Below are 17,113 nucleotides of genomic sequence, written 5' to 3' on the forward strand. Positions count from 1 at the left end.
AAATTTTTAGTTTATTTTGTAAGAAGTACTTGGAACAGCTGGGTGCAGTGGCTCACACCTGTAATCCCAGCACTTTGGGAGGCCGAGGCAGGTGGATTACTTGAGATCAGGAGTTCAAGACCAGCCTGGCCAACACGGTAAAACCCCATCTCTACTAAAAATACAAAAAAAAATCAGCTGTTCATGATGGCGCATGTCTGTAATCCCAGTTACATGGGAGGCTGAGGCAGGAGAATTGCTTGAACCCAGGAGACAAAGGTTGAGGTGAGCCGAGATCGTGACACTGCACCCTAGCCTGGACGACAGACCAAGACTCCGTCTCAAAAAAAAAAAAAAAAAGAAAGAATACTTGCAGGATGTTTGCACCCCCAAAAAGAGTTAAACTATAGTAGAGAAGAAACAAAATGTACAACTAAGTATTTTTGCCTGGATTGCAGCAAGTCCTACACAATTACCAACACCCCAAAGCTACCTGGTACTCTGTGGATTTGTGAAGTGTTAATGTAATGTATCTGTGACAAGTTAAAATTTAATGCATGGCTCCGGTAGCATAATCGAATCGATGTTATGTAACCTAAGAGAACTATTCCAGTAAGTTCTGATGTGCTGGCTGCTTACGGTTCAGGGGGAGTTTTTTTCGGAGGTTACTGAGTATTTAGGAATCATCCCTTCAGACACTTGCTCTTTTGCCACAGAAGCCGCAGTTATCTTATCCCTGCTTTCGGCAGCTGGAATGCTCCGTGGAACAGGGCTGAGATGAACGTTCTATCTCCAAGGCTGCGTTTAGGGGCAAGTTAAGGAAAAGGATCAAAGTAAGTTGATTTGCATGACCTTCTCTTTAATCAGATGTTTCTTTTTATGTTTAACCTCAACAAAGCCAGCCTATCATAGCACACTATTTATAGTCTATAATCTAAGATGTTCTGAACCATTCCCCTACACCAAAAATTAAAATTAAAACCTCAATAGTGGTGTGGCTATATCATTAGAAGTAATAGTAGAGTCACAAAAACCTATTTCTGAGACTTTTTTTTTAAATGACAGGTTTGATGGTATTTCCAATGGGGCCTGTGTCCCTAGATTGTAATTCTTAAATATGTCATCAAAGTCAATATTGAAGTTCTGGGGACAAGTCAATCAAATTTCACTCTTGTGTTTTATAGTAGAACAAGAACTTCTCCCTGGATCCACTGCCCTCAATAACTTAATCTTTGGTTCTTTATCAGGTAAAAATGATAGTTTTAAAATCTGACTTAAGAAATGGCTTTATATTGAAATCATGAAATCAGAGAATTTGTTATATGCATGAGAAAACTAAGGCCTGGAGCCTATGACTTGTCTAAGACACTGTAGCTAGTCACTTGTCATATGTCAAAATCAAAAATCCGGCGCTCCCTTAACTTCACTCTAAGAGTAGACACCATTAAACCAGACCCCACAGGCAGAAAGAGGGTTGTTCTCTTCATTTGTCTGCTCTCAATGTGGGCAGCGCCTACATCAAAGTCAGCCTGGGTGCTTCTAGAGGGGCTGCAATCTTTAGAGGAAGAATATCAGCTGCCCACCGAGAAAACAAGAACGCCACCGTAAAGAACATGTCAGGGAAGGAAATGTGCCCAAAGATAATGCTGGTCATCTCCTGGAGGGGGAATTTGGAGGAATGTTTTTCCCTTTTCTCAAATGTTTATTTATAATTGTGGTGAAATACACAGAAGACAAAAATGTACCATCTTAGGCCGGGCACAGTGGCTCACGCCTGTAATCCCAGCACTTTGGGAGGCCGAGGCGGGCGGATCACGAGATCAGGAGATCCAGACCATGGTGAAACCCCGTCTCTACTAAAAATACAAGAAGTTAGCCGGGCGTGGTGGTGGGCGCCTGTAGTCCCAGCTACTCCGAAGGCTGAGGCAGGAGAATGGCTTGAACCTGGGAGGCGGAGCTTGCAGTGAGCCGAGATCATGCCACTGCACTCCAGCCTGGGCGACAGAGCGAGACTCTGCCAAAAAAAAAAAAAAAAGTACCATCTCAACCATTTTTAAGTGCGTAGTACTTCACACTTAAAAATGTGCATGTTTCACATTGTTGTGCATCCCATCTCCAGAACTTTTTCATCTTACAAAACTGAAACCCTATACCCATTAAACACTTCCCTCCCTCTGGCCCCTGGAAACTACCCTTCTACTTTCTGTTTCTATGAGTTTGGCAACTCTATGTACCTCATGTAAGTGGAAGTTATCCTTTTGTGACTGGCTTATTTCATTTGGCTGATGTCCTCGATGTTCATCTATGTGGTAGCACGTGTCAGACTTGTCTTCCTTTTTAAAGTTGAATAATACTCTGTTGTATGTACCTACCACAATTTGCTAATCTATTCATCTGTGAATGAACCCTTGAATTGCTCCACCTTTGGCCATTGTAAATAATGCTGCTGTGAACATGGGTGTACAAATATCTCCTTAAGGCCCTGCTTTTAAGTTTTTTGGATATCTAACCAGAAGTGGAATTGCTGGATTATATGATAATTGAATGATTAATTTGTTTTGAGAAACTGCCATACTGCTTTCCACCACATCTGTACTACTTTGCATTCCCACAAACACTGCACAAGGATTCCAATTTCTCCACATCCTCACCAACACTGGTGATTTTCTATTTTTTTTTTTTGACAGTAGCCATCCTAACAGATGTGACTGTGTCCTTTTTGTTTAATGCCCCGGCACGGCCTACGTTTTCTACAATAAACATGTAGTGTATTTGGGATTAAGGACAAAATATAAAATACTGAAGTTAAAAAGTAAATCCTATGGAGAAAACATGGTTGTGAAAGAACTTAAGAAATGATTGGGTTTTTTTTTTTAGACTGAGGCAAACTGTTGAGCCCTCTTGTGGGCTCAGCTAGAGACATCATTCCTATACTCTTCAAGAATCTACCACCTGATCGGCTGTGGCTGCCACAAGCCACAGGAGAAATGGCCATAATTCATGGGCAGCTGAAATAATTCCTCTAAGCTCTGGGAGGAAAGTGTTCCCAGATGCAGGAAGGAGAACAACAATGTATATTAAGCTGTTGCCAGCTAATGTTGGTCATAAAAATCCCTAGCACTTAGGTAAGGCCTTTCATCTTCCAAATCTTTCCTCCAAGCCTTAGAACGCTTATCTCTGAGTTCTCCATTTGAATAACTGGAGGCCCATTTTTCCCCTTCCAGAGCCACAAAGGGTCCACTTTCCAAAACCACATAAAGAGAAAACAACGTGAATGTGGCAACTTCTCCCAAAGAGGAGCAGAATTCTGCTCTTGGTTAACAAGCACACAAAGAACATCTCCCACAAACCCTTCCAACGCTTCACCTCTGAGCCACACAGGCCGCGTGCTATCAGTTCATTCCACAGAATGTCTCGTTTGAAGAGCTAAAATTTTCCAAACGTGAACTCATTCTACCCACTGGTCTTTATACATGCTTTACTCCTTGGAGGTGAAGTCATTTGACATGACTTATTCATTAAGACAAAGGTGAGGTAACTAAAACCAAAATCCACCCAATTAGCTATTTATCCAACCTCTAACTCTCAGAGGAGAAATTCTTTTTTCCTTGGTGTCAACCTCTCCCTCTACCTCCTGCCCTCCCTCACCTTCTTCCTTTGTGTGTTTTGCTCTCTTTTCTTTTCTGGTTTCTTTCTGTTCAGCAAAATAGGGGAGATGACAGCAGAGGCATACAGGAGCCCCAGAGGAAAGGAGACCCAATGAGCAGGTGGGAAAGAAACAGCCTCCTATTCTAAGAAGGAGGCTGTATTCAAGTGATACAAAAAGAGGTTCAAGAGCACTGTCTGTCTCCCTAGGTGAAAACGAGTCAACACCTAGAAAATGAAATCCAACTCAAGTTTCCTAACAAAGGCTCTGTACCCTACATCCAAATTCTTGGCAGGGCCCCCAAATTACAACCCCCACGTGAAACTGAGAAGGGGGCTAAACCTTGGAGATACAAGGCACGTGACATTGATAAGGAGGTGAATTTATGGCCCAGCGACAGTCAAAAGCCTCCAGTCACAGCTGCTGACAAGACCGAAGAGACCTCAGAAGGCAAACTTCAAGAAACAACCAGAATGGGTCGTTTTCTGAACTCTGGGCAAAGGGGCAAAGGGAAACCACACTGTCTCAAGAGGACGAAGAACTCAGGGAAGCCATCAGGGAGAAAAATAAAGTGGCCTTCATGGAGGAAACACAAGTTAAGGTTAAGGTCATTCTACGTCTCAACAACACTGCGGACATGGAAACACCACCCAGCTCTGTCCCTTCCTGAACTGGATTTAGAATTTGAAATCTACCATCCACCAAGGCTTGTTCTGCATGTCCCAGCCACAGACTAGAAGCAAACAAGGACTAGTGCAAACAGAAAGATCTTTCCAAGTTCATCGTAAGGTGGGTTTGTCCCCAGTGGAATAGTGGCCTCAGGAGATCATAAACACACTGGTAGGGTGGGCTTCCAGCACTGGGGAGGAATCACATAGGGCCTGAGGCCCCAAAGCTTCCTTCCACCACTGTGAATTTATAGTTCCATGCGCTTCTGCACTTGTTAAATCAGGTCGCTATTTGTTGTCTACTAATCTACAAACCTGAAGCCTCCAGCCAGCAGAGGCCACTCTCGATCCCACCCCCCAGCCCCAGTTCACTCCCAAAGATGAAGACAGAGAGGACTGTCCAGTCTCTAAAAGGGATGAAGGAGCAAGAACAAGACATGGAACCAGAAAATAAAATAAATACTCATCTTATACTCCCAACTTGAAATGCACATACAGGCAGCCCAACAGCCTGTAGATAATTTGGTTTACAATGATATGCAAAGATGCAGACCCATCGTGGCTGAATAGTTTCATACAGTTAGAAGTGACCCTGGAAAGAATATTACTGACAGTCTTGCCTTAAAAACTCTTTTGCAAAAGACATCATGGTCCCAGACTTCAGCAGTTAACAGATGGAAATTAACTTCACTTCAAGTCAAAAACCTAAAATCTGGCCAGGCGCGGTGGCTCATGCCTGTAATCCCAGCACTTTGGGAGGCCAAGGCGGGTGGATCATTTGAGGTCAGGAGTTCAAGACCAGCCTGACTGACATGGTGAAATCCCGTCTCCATTAAAAATACAAAAATTAGCCAGGCATGGGGCATGAGAACCTGGAATGCCAGGTACTCAGGAGGCACTAGAACCCTGGAGGGAGAGGTTACAGTGAGCCGAGATCATGCCACTGCACTCCAGCCTGCCAGCCTGGGCAACACAGCAAGACGGTATCTCAAAAAAAAAAAAAAAAAAATCTAAAATCCTATTTTTCCTTTTTAAAAAAACACCCCTTCCCCAAGTAAAAGTCAACTCTGATAATGGGGAGATCTACATAATGTTTACCTTAATTACTTCTTCCCCAAATTGAAGTATTCCTCCCTATTGTGCTAGAAACCAAAATTAAACAGCACCAACTTTCCACAGAAACCCTCAGGAATGAGAGCCACTAAGGAAAGAAGGATGTAAAAGAAAGGATGGAGCAAGAGGAAGAGGGGGAGAAGGCTGGATTTCAGGCTTTCCTGTGAATTCGCTTTGAAATGCCTAGAGGCCACTGGATCTGAGTCCCCAAGAAAATCTGGTAGAGAGGCCAGTGAACCAGCATAAAGAATAGAAAATAAAGGAGATGTGTTAAATAATTTTGATTTTGGCCACGTGAAGAAGTATTAGTCATACAGGTAACAAGATCTTACAGGGAGATGATTCCAAGGCTCGGCTTGACAACGTTAAGTATATATCCATTCTGGGCCTGGAGTGCCAATTACATTTCCAAATTGGCAATTAGACACAATGTCCCAAGACAATCACCAAATAATGCCAAAAACAAAGCAAGTTCCATCTTAAAGCAGCCATTCTTTTGAAACTGCCCTTCCCTCCCGTGCCTGACTCATCCACCTCACAAACAACTGCCCATTATGAACTAAATCCTTGTTAGCTACTGATCAAGAGAAACCAGGTGGCATGAATAATTAAAATCCACGAATGATTCAAGCACCATGTTGTCAACAAACCAAGCCCATCTCTTTCACCAGGAGTTTCTCCATAGCATCTAACAAATTACCCAAAAAAGCAGCAAAATATATTTGCCACCCCCAACCAATGCATTCTCATTCAGCCCCCAGCTAACTACTGGAAAGAGCCTTCCAACATCTATGTGTGTTTACATTTGCATGACTCAGTTCCTGCCCTCAAGGAGTTTGCAGGCAATTCAGAGATCAGATGTTCATATTCCATGAGAAGATAACTGTTTTTTCCTCTGCTCAGCCTGTCAAGTACTAATAAAAGTCCTAACAAGCAGGGAGTCAGAACTGGGTCTTAATTATTTTTCCCCCAGCACCTAGCTTGGTTTCTGGCACATCGTATACACTTAATATGCAACAAAAGCAAAAACAACAACAATAATTATAACCAGAAGACTTCTTTGAGGGCCTACTGTGTGCAGGCCACGATGCTAGGTCCTTCTTTATTCTGCCTGCTGCAGACACTCATGGTGCTCCCCTCTGATGATGAAACAACATAAAAAGCACATCTCATGGAAAAAGTCCCTGACAGTGTGAGCTGTGAAAAACCCTGGTATGGTGAGAAAAGGAGCTACTTTCACTTTCATCTTCTGGAATTCTTAAGAAGTGCATTGGAGGGCCACACAGCACGGTGCCACACGTGTCCCCCAGCCACTCCACGGGCAGCTCTTCAGCCAATTCTTTGAGGTTGAACCCTCTATTTGGGAAGGCCCACCCAGGCCCCTACAGAAAATCAGGCTGGCAGTCTTAATGCCCACTGACTTCAAACACTCCAGAGGGAGTGGTCCCCAGCCAGCCTGGAGCATCACCGCAGTGCAGCCCTGGTGACACCACCAGCCTTTAATTTTGCAAGGAGGTGGTTTGGCTGGGTTGCCCTCCTGGACTTCGGGAAGTCGCACCCTTTGCAGAATGACCAACTGGCACGAGGAAGAGCCCACACATTGGTGGGTAACACACAGACCACACCCTGTAAACACTGCTCTGGCCACCACAACCCAACCCTAAATCCACAACGCTGATGGGTTCCTTAGGAGCAGGCACCTGGACCATCAGTTTTCGCAAATAAGAGCCCAGCCCGAACCACAGCTACCCTGGTCTGAAAGGAGTTTTCTCCACCCAACGATCTGGCAGAGCAAACCTTCTGCTTCTCATCCCTTCCCCCTTCAAGAGCTGGGAATTTCCACATTTAAAAATAAGCCTGTCTTCAGGGATGGACTGCACGGAGGCTGAGGGATGGACCAGATCCTTGATACTCAAAGTGTGGTCTGCACAGCATCAGTATAGCCTGTGTCTCGCCAGACCAGCATAATCTCAGGTCCCACACTGGATCTTCTGAATCACAGCCTGCATTTTAACAGCTCTCGGTGATTCCTGAGCATATTAAAGTTTGAGTAAGCCAGACACAGTGGCTCACACCACTGTGGGAGCACTTTGGGAGGCCAAGATGGGAAGATCACTTGAACCCAGGAGTTCAAGACAAGCCTGGGCAACATAGGGAGACCCCATCTCTGTAAAAAATTTAAAAACTAGCCAGGTGTGGTGGCACACACCCATAAGTCTTGGCTACTTGGGGACCTGAGGCAAGAGGATCACTTGAGCCTGGGAGGTTGAAGCTGCAGTGAGCAGTGATCATGCCACTGTACTCCAGCCTGGGCAACAGAGTGAGACCCTGTCCAAAAAAAAAAAAGTTTGAGAAGCCCAGGCCTAGAGACACTCTCCAGTCCTTGGAGATAAAGATGTGATATCCCCAGTGAACATTCCCCAGGTTTTCTGTCCAAAGTGCTAGGACACCCTTGCCTCCAAGGGTCCCTGGGTTTCCTTTTCTAGGTGCCTAATGCGTGGGGTTCTACCCACCCAAGAAGCAGTTCTAAAAGAGACATCCTTGGTCTGCTCCCTGACTGTGCACAGAAAGGCGTGGCCCTGTCTGATCCCCAGGGATGTCTCCAAGGGACCCAGTGTTCCCCACACGGCCCAGGGCCTGGCATCACAGCACAAACAGCCCTTTCACTGGAACCACAAAGGCGACCTTCCAGGGGATCTGCAGCTTGGCAAGGTGGTATTGGCTGCTGTGATTCACAGATTAGCATGGTCACTGCCAGTGTGAGCTGGGACGCCCACTTTGGGAAGGAGGTCCTGGCATTGCAATCGAATGCCAATGTAACTGTTTCTGCACCAGGCCTCTTATGCCCTGATGAGAGAGAGAGACAGCCCCAAAGCAAGCACTTACTCCTGGCTATCAGCCACCAATGAATGTCCCCATCCAGGGAACAAAATAGCCGTGAGGCAAAGAGAAGGTCCATTTGGACTTACCATTGGAATGCTTTATCCCCCAGGCCAAACAGCAGGGGGCAGGCAGCTCTTCTTTTCCTCCTGATGTATGTTTGGTCAAGTTTCCTGGGCACCTAGAAGCAGGGCTAGCCCAAGGCTCCCAAAGGGAGGCCATAGGTTCTCAGTGTCCTCCTAGGAAATGCTATAAAACGGGGTTGGTGAAAAAAACCACCCCATGAGGCTGTGCTCTATCACAGACCTCAATTTGCAGGTGAGGAAACTGAGGCACAAAGGCATGACGTCTTTGCCCAGGATCACAGGCTGAACCTTGGGCACTGCACAGCACCCCTGACACTGAAGCAAGACTGCTCACAGGTAGCACATTTGAGGGCATTTTAACCACTTTCTCTACCAGCAGGATGCCGCCAAGCCTGTGATGTGGCCCTCCAAAGGGGAAGCTCAGCCACGCCATGCCTGCTGATTTTTTTTCACAAGGTAATTTAAAAGGCAGGTGTACCACAGAACACACTTCGGGAAACACTGGCCTAGGGGGTGTCTTGGAAAAGCTGGTCTGGGTAGACAGTGAGTGTCCTGGCCAAGAGACCATGACATCACTTGGGAGACAAGTCTATGAGTTCTGGACTTGGGATAACAGGGATGGAATTTGTCCCTCCTCAAGGGTACAATGCTGGACAACCACACCTGCCCACCAAATGCCACAGTGTTTCCCTTCTGCCAGCCCAGCAGCTCCTGGTCCCCCATACTGTCGATGTTCGCCCACTGATACCCCACCATCAAAACTGTAACCATCCTGCCAGGACCCCATCCGTGAAGCCTACCTCTGCTGCCCTGCCCTAACCTTCCAGCCTTGCAACAGCCAAGAGCCATAAGCCCATGTCTCAGTCTGACTCTAACTGGTTTTTTGATCTATGACAGTATACTTCAGGATCTAAAGGCTCCTTTTGGCTCAAAAATTTTATTTGTTATAGTCTGCGCCCTTCAGGGGCTATAAGTTCAATGAATCAAAGGGAAAATAAACTCAGCACTTCATGAAGCTATGATAGTTACCACTTACAAGAGGCCTGCTAAGTGTCTGGCATTTGCAGGGTGCTATGTGCCCACTATTCCTGCTCCCTATAAGAACCCTACAAAGTAAGCATCAGTATGCTCTTGGTATAGGTGATGTAACCAAAGCTCAACATGGTTGGCAGTCAAAGATGCCCTGCTAATAAATGTGAGATCTATGATTTGAACTTGGGTTTGTCTGATTGCAGAGTCTTGTACTAAAGTGTGCATTTCCATAAAGAGGGCCAGGGGCTGGACGCCGTGCCTCATGCCTGTAATCCCAGCACTTTGGGAGGCCAAGGTGGGCGAATCACAAGGTCAGGAGATCAAGACAATCCTGGCCAATGTGGTGAAACCCCGTCTCTACTTAAAATACAAAAATTAGCCAGGTGTGGCAGCGTGCGCCTGTAGTCCCAGCTACTTGGGAGGCTGAGGCAGGAGAATTGCTTGAACCCAGGAGGCGCAGGCTGCAGTGAGCCAAGATCGCGCCGCTGCACTCCAGCCTGGGTGACAGAGCGAGACTCCATCTCAAAAAAAAAAATTAATAAAAGGAGAGAGAGAGAGAGCAAGGAATGAGGAGCACGAGCTCTCTGGACAAGGGCAGGTCAGCTGGAGCTCCCCCGTGACTAGGACCCAAGAACTCCTCCAAGGCCACCCCAAGTGATCTGCTCAAAAAGGAGTATCTCAAGGTCATCTGGTGCAGCCAATCCCCAGGACAGGATGAGATGAGGCACAAGGGCCAATCTGGAATCAAGAGCTCCATGGCACTGAAGCTCCAGCCCTGATTGAATGCGTCAGGCCAGACCCTGGGTAATTACCAAGCTGTAATGGGATCTGATATTTATATTAGTCACGAGCCTGACAGAGAAAACGTGTTGTTTTCTCAGGCACAGCCATGGAGACAACATCTCGATAATTCATTACATGCAGACCATCCTTGATCAAGCCCAAGCTTCTACAAGGACAACAGCTCAAACTGAGAATGGAAATAACTCTATGCCCAGCCACACTCAGGCCCCTCAACAAACCACAGCTCCATCAGGAAGTTGGCCTCAGTTTCCCCAGATATTTAAAGAGAAGTAGACCACATGCTGGAAGACGAGCAGAAGATGGAAATAAAGATATGTAACTGTCCCAAGGCTGAATTCCTAAAGGAATTGCTAGGGAACTGCAAAACACATTCTGAGCTAGAAACTTTAACCCTCATTCCTCAACTCCTCCCTCTCTCCTATATCGAATCACAGAGCAGGAAAGGACATTAGAACTCACAGAATTCAATCCCCACATTTTATACACAAGGAAAGATAGACACCAGAGAGGTTAAATAACTTCTTCAAAGTCATGGCTTTATTCAGGCTACCAGAGCAGCTCCCTATTCAATATAGTCTACGACAGGATTGAACTTCACAACGTCACACCCAAGTGAATAGAGAGCTCTGATGAAATCCCACAAGGAAAAAAACAATAATGTGAAAAAGTACAGCAAAGAACACAGTACTGGAATGACTGTGACCAAGTTCCCAACAGGAGGAAATTGTAATGTTTTCTTCTTCACTTTCTGAAAAAGTCCACATGCCACTCTTTTCAAAAGACTAAAGTCATTCACTGTTTGAGATTCAGAGGCCAAAGGTACTAATGAAGAGATGTCCCACGATGCATGTCCACAGTCTTGGGTTCCTTTGATCAGAAAGGTTTGGTGCGATCCCAGAGACCAAACGCTCATGAAATTGGAGCTCCTTGCTGAATTTTATCTCCCACAGAATTTCAGATGCTACAAAAGACCTGCTTTCCTCTGGACTCCAGCTCTTGATCAAACCATCTTGGGGCTGAAGGAGGGTGAGGGTGAACCCATCTGAGGGCTGGTAGAATTTTCTGGAAAGGCAGCCTATGTTTTCTTGGGAAATCTAGCACAAAAATTATTATTCTAAGCTTAAGCCAAATACATGCCTGTGTATCGAGTCTTGACAAAACTACCAAATACTTGGAAAGAAAAAAGAAAAAAAGACAAAAACACACACGCACACAATTGCAATAAAAATACAGACCTCAAGCATAGAAAGAAAAGCTTTTAAAAGGCCTAACTTACCATTATTGCATATAATGAGCTGGCTACCTATGGCTTAAGTGAGCAAATCTAGGGGCAGGTATCAAGAGATTCTGGGTGTGCTTTAAAATGGACTTATGGTATCAAAAGGAACCTGCACTCATTCTATACTGGCCTCACATCTTCCAAACAAACCACCATCACCTCTCATCCCTGGCGGATTTCTTATAGCAACTCACTTCCAGTTATGTCCACTCAGCAGGTCTTGGGGCTACAAAACATAGCCAAATATTTACGAATTGTTTTTTCTAATCGTTGCCAAAAACCTATTTTCTTGAGTAAACTGACAGAAGTTATGCTTGCTCATCATTTAGGAGATCCTTTGTGTGTGCGATGGGATTAGCATTTCATCACAGACACTGCAATTGCATTTATGTACCCCCTAACATAAAAAGACTTTGGAAGCTGTGTTTAGGACCCCAGGTTCACAAAAACACCACAACTTATTTTCAATCATTGAAAAAGTTTTCATTATGACAAAAATTGCCCCCTGCCTGAAAGAAAGCAAGCTGTTAAAAAGTTCACCCAGATCACTCCATCTAGGGAACATTTCAGACGCACACAACTATGAGCTATCTTTCCCCTAAAGACAGTCGCTGAATCTCAGTAAACCGGGGAACAAAATTCCCGAGACTGTTGGGGGAGGTGGAGGAGAAGGATAGAGAGAGGGAATGTGGGAATTTGAAGGCTCCAGGAATAAGCTGTTCTCAGCAGGAAGGCTAGGCAGGGATCTGGTGTATAGGGCTTTGCTTAACCTGAGGGCTTCTCTGGAAGGTGGGAGGTTTGCCTCCTTAACAAATAAGAAGAAACCTCTACGGCTGAGAAGGTAATTCCAAAGAAAACTCTCCGACCAGCACCTGCAGGCCTCCGGAGAAGCCAGAGAATGACGAAGAGAATGATGGTTTTCATATTTCTCCCTTTGTTTCAACACACCAGTATTTTCCAAAACACAAATGTGCTGCCACAAAACACAGCTGAGCTCCAGCACCCAACAGGATGTATAATTAATGATCAGGAGAGACAGGCTCCTTCCCCCCTGGTGTTTTCATAGCCAGCCTTCACCCATAGCCCCAGGCTTCCCTACTTCTCTCAGCCGCCAAGGAGGCTGCTACAAGTTGCTGTGCCCTGTAGAAGTTTGAGGGGTCCTCGGTTTAACTTTACTAGAAAAGATGTGAACATGTGGAGGCTGCAATGTGTATCTACCCTGCACTATTCCCCTGGATGTCCCTTCCCTCCAAAACGGTTCGCGCGTGAAGTCCCCTAGGATGGGAATTACTCAGAAAGAAGGCAGCTGGCTCACTCTCTTTTTTCCAGTTCTTTCTTTTTTATTCTGCAGTTTTCTATCAAACAGTGTCGGGTCCCCCACTCCAGCCAGTGGCTGTGGGGAAGGGAAGACATCTCTAGGGACACGACTACAGACCAGGCAGTGAGCCTAGCAACCATACATCGAAGGTGTCGCCAGCCTCAGTGCCGGTGGGCGTCTGCACCAGGAATAGCTAAAGCCGACGACATCTAGCCACCTCGAGCGCCAGGGAAGACGCTCCGCGTAAAACCGCGGCCTCAGGCGGACCCCCGCTCCAGCTCCGCGCTGCTGGTGGCATTTCCGGGGACCCAAAGTGGGTGGCCTGGGGGCAAAGGAACAGAGGCCGAAGAAGTTGGGGTATGTTCCACTAGAGCACCTAAGGGACGGAGTGGGAGGTTACATCAGATATGCGACCTCAACACATTCCAAAAGTGGCAGCCCCATGGGCTACCCCCAATAGTGGGATGGATCTCCCCAACTTCTCTCGCCCCTCGAAGTCCCCCTGTTATCTCGGGCCATGCTCCTCCCCCGGGATTCCCTTGTGCAAAATTATTCTCTCCCTTGCCCAAAGGATTTTTCCCTTCTTTCTGACCCCACGAACTCATCTCCCCAACAGGTTCCTAAAGTATGGGCGGATGTGCTCCCTCTCGCCCACCGCCAGGAGCCGAGCCCCGGCAGGTGAGCGGTGCAAAACACGCACCCAGCTGCCCCCAGCTTCCTCCGTCCCCGCTGAGTTGGCTGTCCCCACCCCGCACCACGGCACCCGAGCCTGTGAGTCCCCGACCCCGGCCCCAGCCGCAGCCGCCAACAACCCTACAATAAACAAGAGGACAGGATTGAGCGTCCGCGTCCCGGAGCGCACTGGCTGGGGGCAACTCCTCACCCCCGGCGCGCCGCCCGCTGCCCCGATCCGAGAGCACCGGGAGAGCCGAGGGAAGGGAAGGCGGCGAGGGGAAGGCAGGCGGGGATGGAGGGAGGCACGGCGCGGCGCGGAGCGGAGCGAGGAGGTGGGCTGCAGGGGACGCCGAGAAGCGGCGGGGCTGGCGCAGAGGGCGGGCGCCCGGGGCGCGCGTTACCTTCGTCTTGCCCCCGCAGTGGCAGCACACGGTCCACAGGTACTTGAGCGTCCGCCAGAGCAAGATGATGAAGAGGCCCCCGAAGAAAGTCACCATGGAGGAGGCCAGGAAAGCCCACCACATGCGTTGGCCCCGGCTGTCGCACGGCACCTCCATGGTCACCGGGATGATGAGCGCATCCATCTTGGGCTCGTGGACCGAGGACGAGGAGGAAGAGGAGGAGGAAGAAGAAGAAGAGGAAGAGGAGGAGGAGGAGGAGGACGCGTCTAGGCTGAGATGGTTCGCGTGGATATTGCTACTCATTCTAAGACTGCTGCCTCCGCCGCCGCCGCCGCCGCCGCTGCTGCCGCCGCCGCCGCCGCCACCATTTGCCATAGCTAGCAACGGGCAGCCGGCGCAGGGGCTCGGGGGAGCTCCTCCCGCCGCCAGCGCCACCCCAAACACCCATCAACAGCCATATTGCTGCTACTGCTGCCGCCGCCGCCGCCGCCGCGGAGCGCGGGAGGGGGGCGGGGAGGCGCCTGGGCTCGGGGCGCTGTGCGCGACCTGGCGGGGTGCGCCGAGATATATACAGCGAGCCGCCGCCGCCCGCCCTCCCCCCGGCCGCCGGCCCGCCCGGGGGGGAGGGGGATGGAGTGCGTGGGCAGCTCCCCCTCCCCGGCCCGCGCCCCGCTCGCCCCGGGCTGCGCTGGCCCCGAGCGCCGAGAGCCAGGGGGCGCCGCGGGCCGCCCGCGCCCGGGGTCTGCGCCGCCCCCGGGCCCGCCCCGGCTCCGCGCGCGGGCCCGGGTGTCCTCGGCGCCGCGCCGCCCGCCGTGCGCCACGGGTGTGCGCTGCGCTCGGCCGGTGACCCCCTTCCCCGAGCGCCTCCCGCGCGGCTAACGAGCCGCTCTCCGCTTATTAGGTGGTAACTCGTTAATAATGGATAATCGGCCCCCTCCGCCCGGGCGCCCCTGCGCCAGCCCTCCTCCCCCGGCTGCGCTCGGCTCCGGCTCGCCGCGCCAGTGCGCGCCCGGCCGCGGCAGGTTCACCGCGTCCGGCCGCCGGCCCGTGGCCGCCTGCTAGCCCATGTTCTCGGGACCCCCTAGTCCTGTCGCCACGCCGCTGAGCCCCTCGGCCTCCGCTCGCTCTTCCTCCTTGCCGCCTCCGACTCCTCCTCGTCCCCGTCCTCGCCGCCCAAGCCTCTTCGGCGCGCGCCCCGCGCTCCCCGCAGCCGCCAGCAGCAGCAGCTGCAGCAACTGGAGCGGGCGCGGACTCAGGACGACCCAGGCGGGAGGGGAGGAGGCTCGCCGCGCTGGCTCGCCTGGGCTCCGGGCTGGGCAGGGGTGGGCAGGGCCCCTCGGCAGCGGCCCGGCAAGCGCCCCTGACCCCCAGGGCGCAAGGTAGAGCGCCCCCAGCCCAGGCGCGGGGCCAGGCGCCTCTCTCCAAGGTGCTGCGCCCCCAGCCGAGAGCGGTGGGGTACACTGGGAGGACGGCGGGGCGCCCCGGTCAGGCCGTTTTTTTCCCCAAAGAGCCCCCAGTGGGGAGGGGAGAAGTGGCCAGCTGTCAACTGGATTCCACAGGCTGAGCTCCCCAGGACCCTCGGGCTTCGGGAGTGAGGAGGACCCCACGCCAGGATACACACAGCTACCCACCCCTACTTCGCTCTTCCTGCTACCTATGTGCCCAGGGTCCCGCGTGTGGCTGGAGGGTAGAGTCAGGAAGGCCAGCGGGTGGTCTGTGGCCTCTGACAGCAGCAGGTGGTTTCTCTCCTTTTTCCTTATTAGCAACAGAGGCTGCCCAACAAAGAGTAGGCAGAAATGATCAAGGACGACCTGGCCTGGGGATAGTGCAGGCCCCGATAGACAATAGAGTTCCCTGAAGGGTTGCTTTCCTCTTATATAGTCTCAGACTCCATCCATCCTGTGAGGAGGGCAGATGGGGGAAGAGGGACTCCAGACTTCATTCTGGCTCACCGTTCCCCATTTAGGGTCTTCCCTTCTCCCCGCTTAAGATGAAGAAGGAGTCCGTGTTTGTTCCGTAGTGTGTCTCCGTACACCACCAGGGGAATCCCCCTTCTGACACTTTCAGAAACTTTGCGCCCCCTGAACAGCGTCCGTCCTCGTGCTACCAGCTGGACCCCAAGTTTTTCCAGCGCTAATTAAATCGAGGATGATCACGCTCTTCCCTCATTGCTGCAGTGGTTTCCGCAAAGTTTCCAGCTCATTAGTTTAAGCCTAATTGGAATTCTCAGGTTCCTTTCAGCTCTTCCCATGGAAAAGGCCCAAGTTAGCATCCTTAGCTTTACACCTGAGACTGTCTCAGTGGGAGTCACATCAGCCCTGCCCTTGTCCTTGGAGGTCTCTGGAAGGAAGAGCGAGCAAGGGAGGCTGAGCTGGGCAGAGAGGCTGAAGAGGATGTTTGAAGCTTCTCTCTTGCTTGATTCGGAATACATTCATTGGGTTTAGAGTACACATCCACTAAGAAAGAGTCAAGGCCAAAGTCAAAGGAGAAAATGGAATGAGGTAAGAGTTCTTGAGTATTGGGTTCTCAAAAAGAAGTGTATGTAAAAGGGAGCTGCAGAAAGTGTGCTCCAGAAAATGGAATTGTCTGAGCCTCCTCTCCATACCATCCCATAGTACCTCCAACCTCGGCCTCTGTGTTCAGCCACTCTGAATGCATCCCTGCCACACCAGACCCAAGCATGCAAAGGCCCTGGGCCTTTTCTGGTACTGGGCTGGGGGAGCGGGACCCAGAAGTGCTGTGGGGATGTGCAGGAAGGTGACTATGGCATTGAGGTTCCTTTATTTATTAGCCTCTCAATGGCTGTACTTTGCTGCTTTTGTGCCTCAGCAATGCCAAGAAAGTTAAGGACATTCCTTAAATCAAGGCCAAGATTTGAAATTTAAAAATAAAACACCCAGAACATAAAAAGAGCAGCAAAGGATAGGACTGTCTCCCCAGTGGGATATGAAACCTCCAGAATGGATTCCCTCACCCACAAAATTGAAATTTTGCAAACCAGCAAATCCCCTCTGGGGCCTTCTTAGACATTCCCTACAGCCTGGATTCCCCTGAAATGCCAGTCTGGGGTCTACTGGTAAGCAGCCGATGGCTGTGACTTCTGTCACCCCAACTGCAGGATCTATAGCTTTTTCTCCTCCATCATCACCTTCATCACCTCAGCATCTTTGGAGAGGGTGCTTGGAGGCCCCTCAGATGCCATCTCCTGCTCTCTTCATCACCCCTGCCTCTG

At 49.8% G+C, this 17,113-nt stretch overlaps 1 protein-coding gene across 48 annotated transcripts in view; it reads right to left on the minus strand.

Annotated features, from left to right (window-relative positions):
* Positions 1-14,536, minus strand: part of KCNMA1 (potassium calcium-activated channel subfamily M alpha 1) — a 767,331-nt gene extending 752,795 nt beyond the window's left edge. For 43 of the 48 annotated variants that reach the window (XR_008619958.2, XM_063607449.1, XM_063607448.1 and 40 more), the window contains exon 1: positions 13,882-14,536. Coding sequence is in view for 47 of the 48 variants with exons in the window: in XM_063607449.1 (XP_063463519.1) it covers positions 13,882-14,256 (375 nt within the window). In the remaining variant the exon portion in view is untranslated. Of the gene's footprint in view, positions 1-10,723; positions 13,182-13,505; positions 13,619-13,881 lie in introns of those variants that run through there. The other 5 variants (XM_034930946.3, XM_034930945.4, XM_034930947.3 and 2 more) reach the window with 5 other exon arrangements.
* Between the last annotated feature and the right edge of the window lie 2,577 nt (positions 14,537-17,113).

Source organism: Pan paniscus, chromosome 8 (assembly GCF_029289425.2).
Source record: "Pan paniscus chromosome 8, NHGRI_mPanPan1-v2.0_pri, whole genome shotgun sequence".
In the NCBI taxonomy this organism is placed as follows: Eukaryota; Metazoa; Chordata; class Mammalia; order Primates; family Hominidae; genus Pan; species Pan paniscus.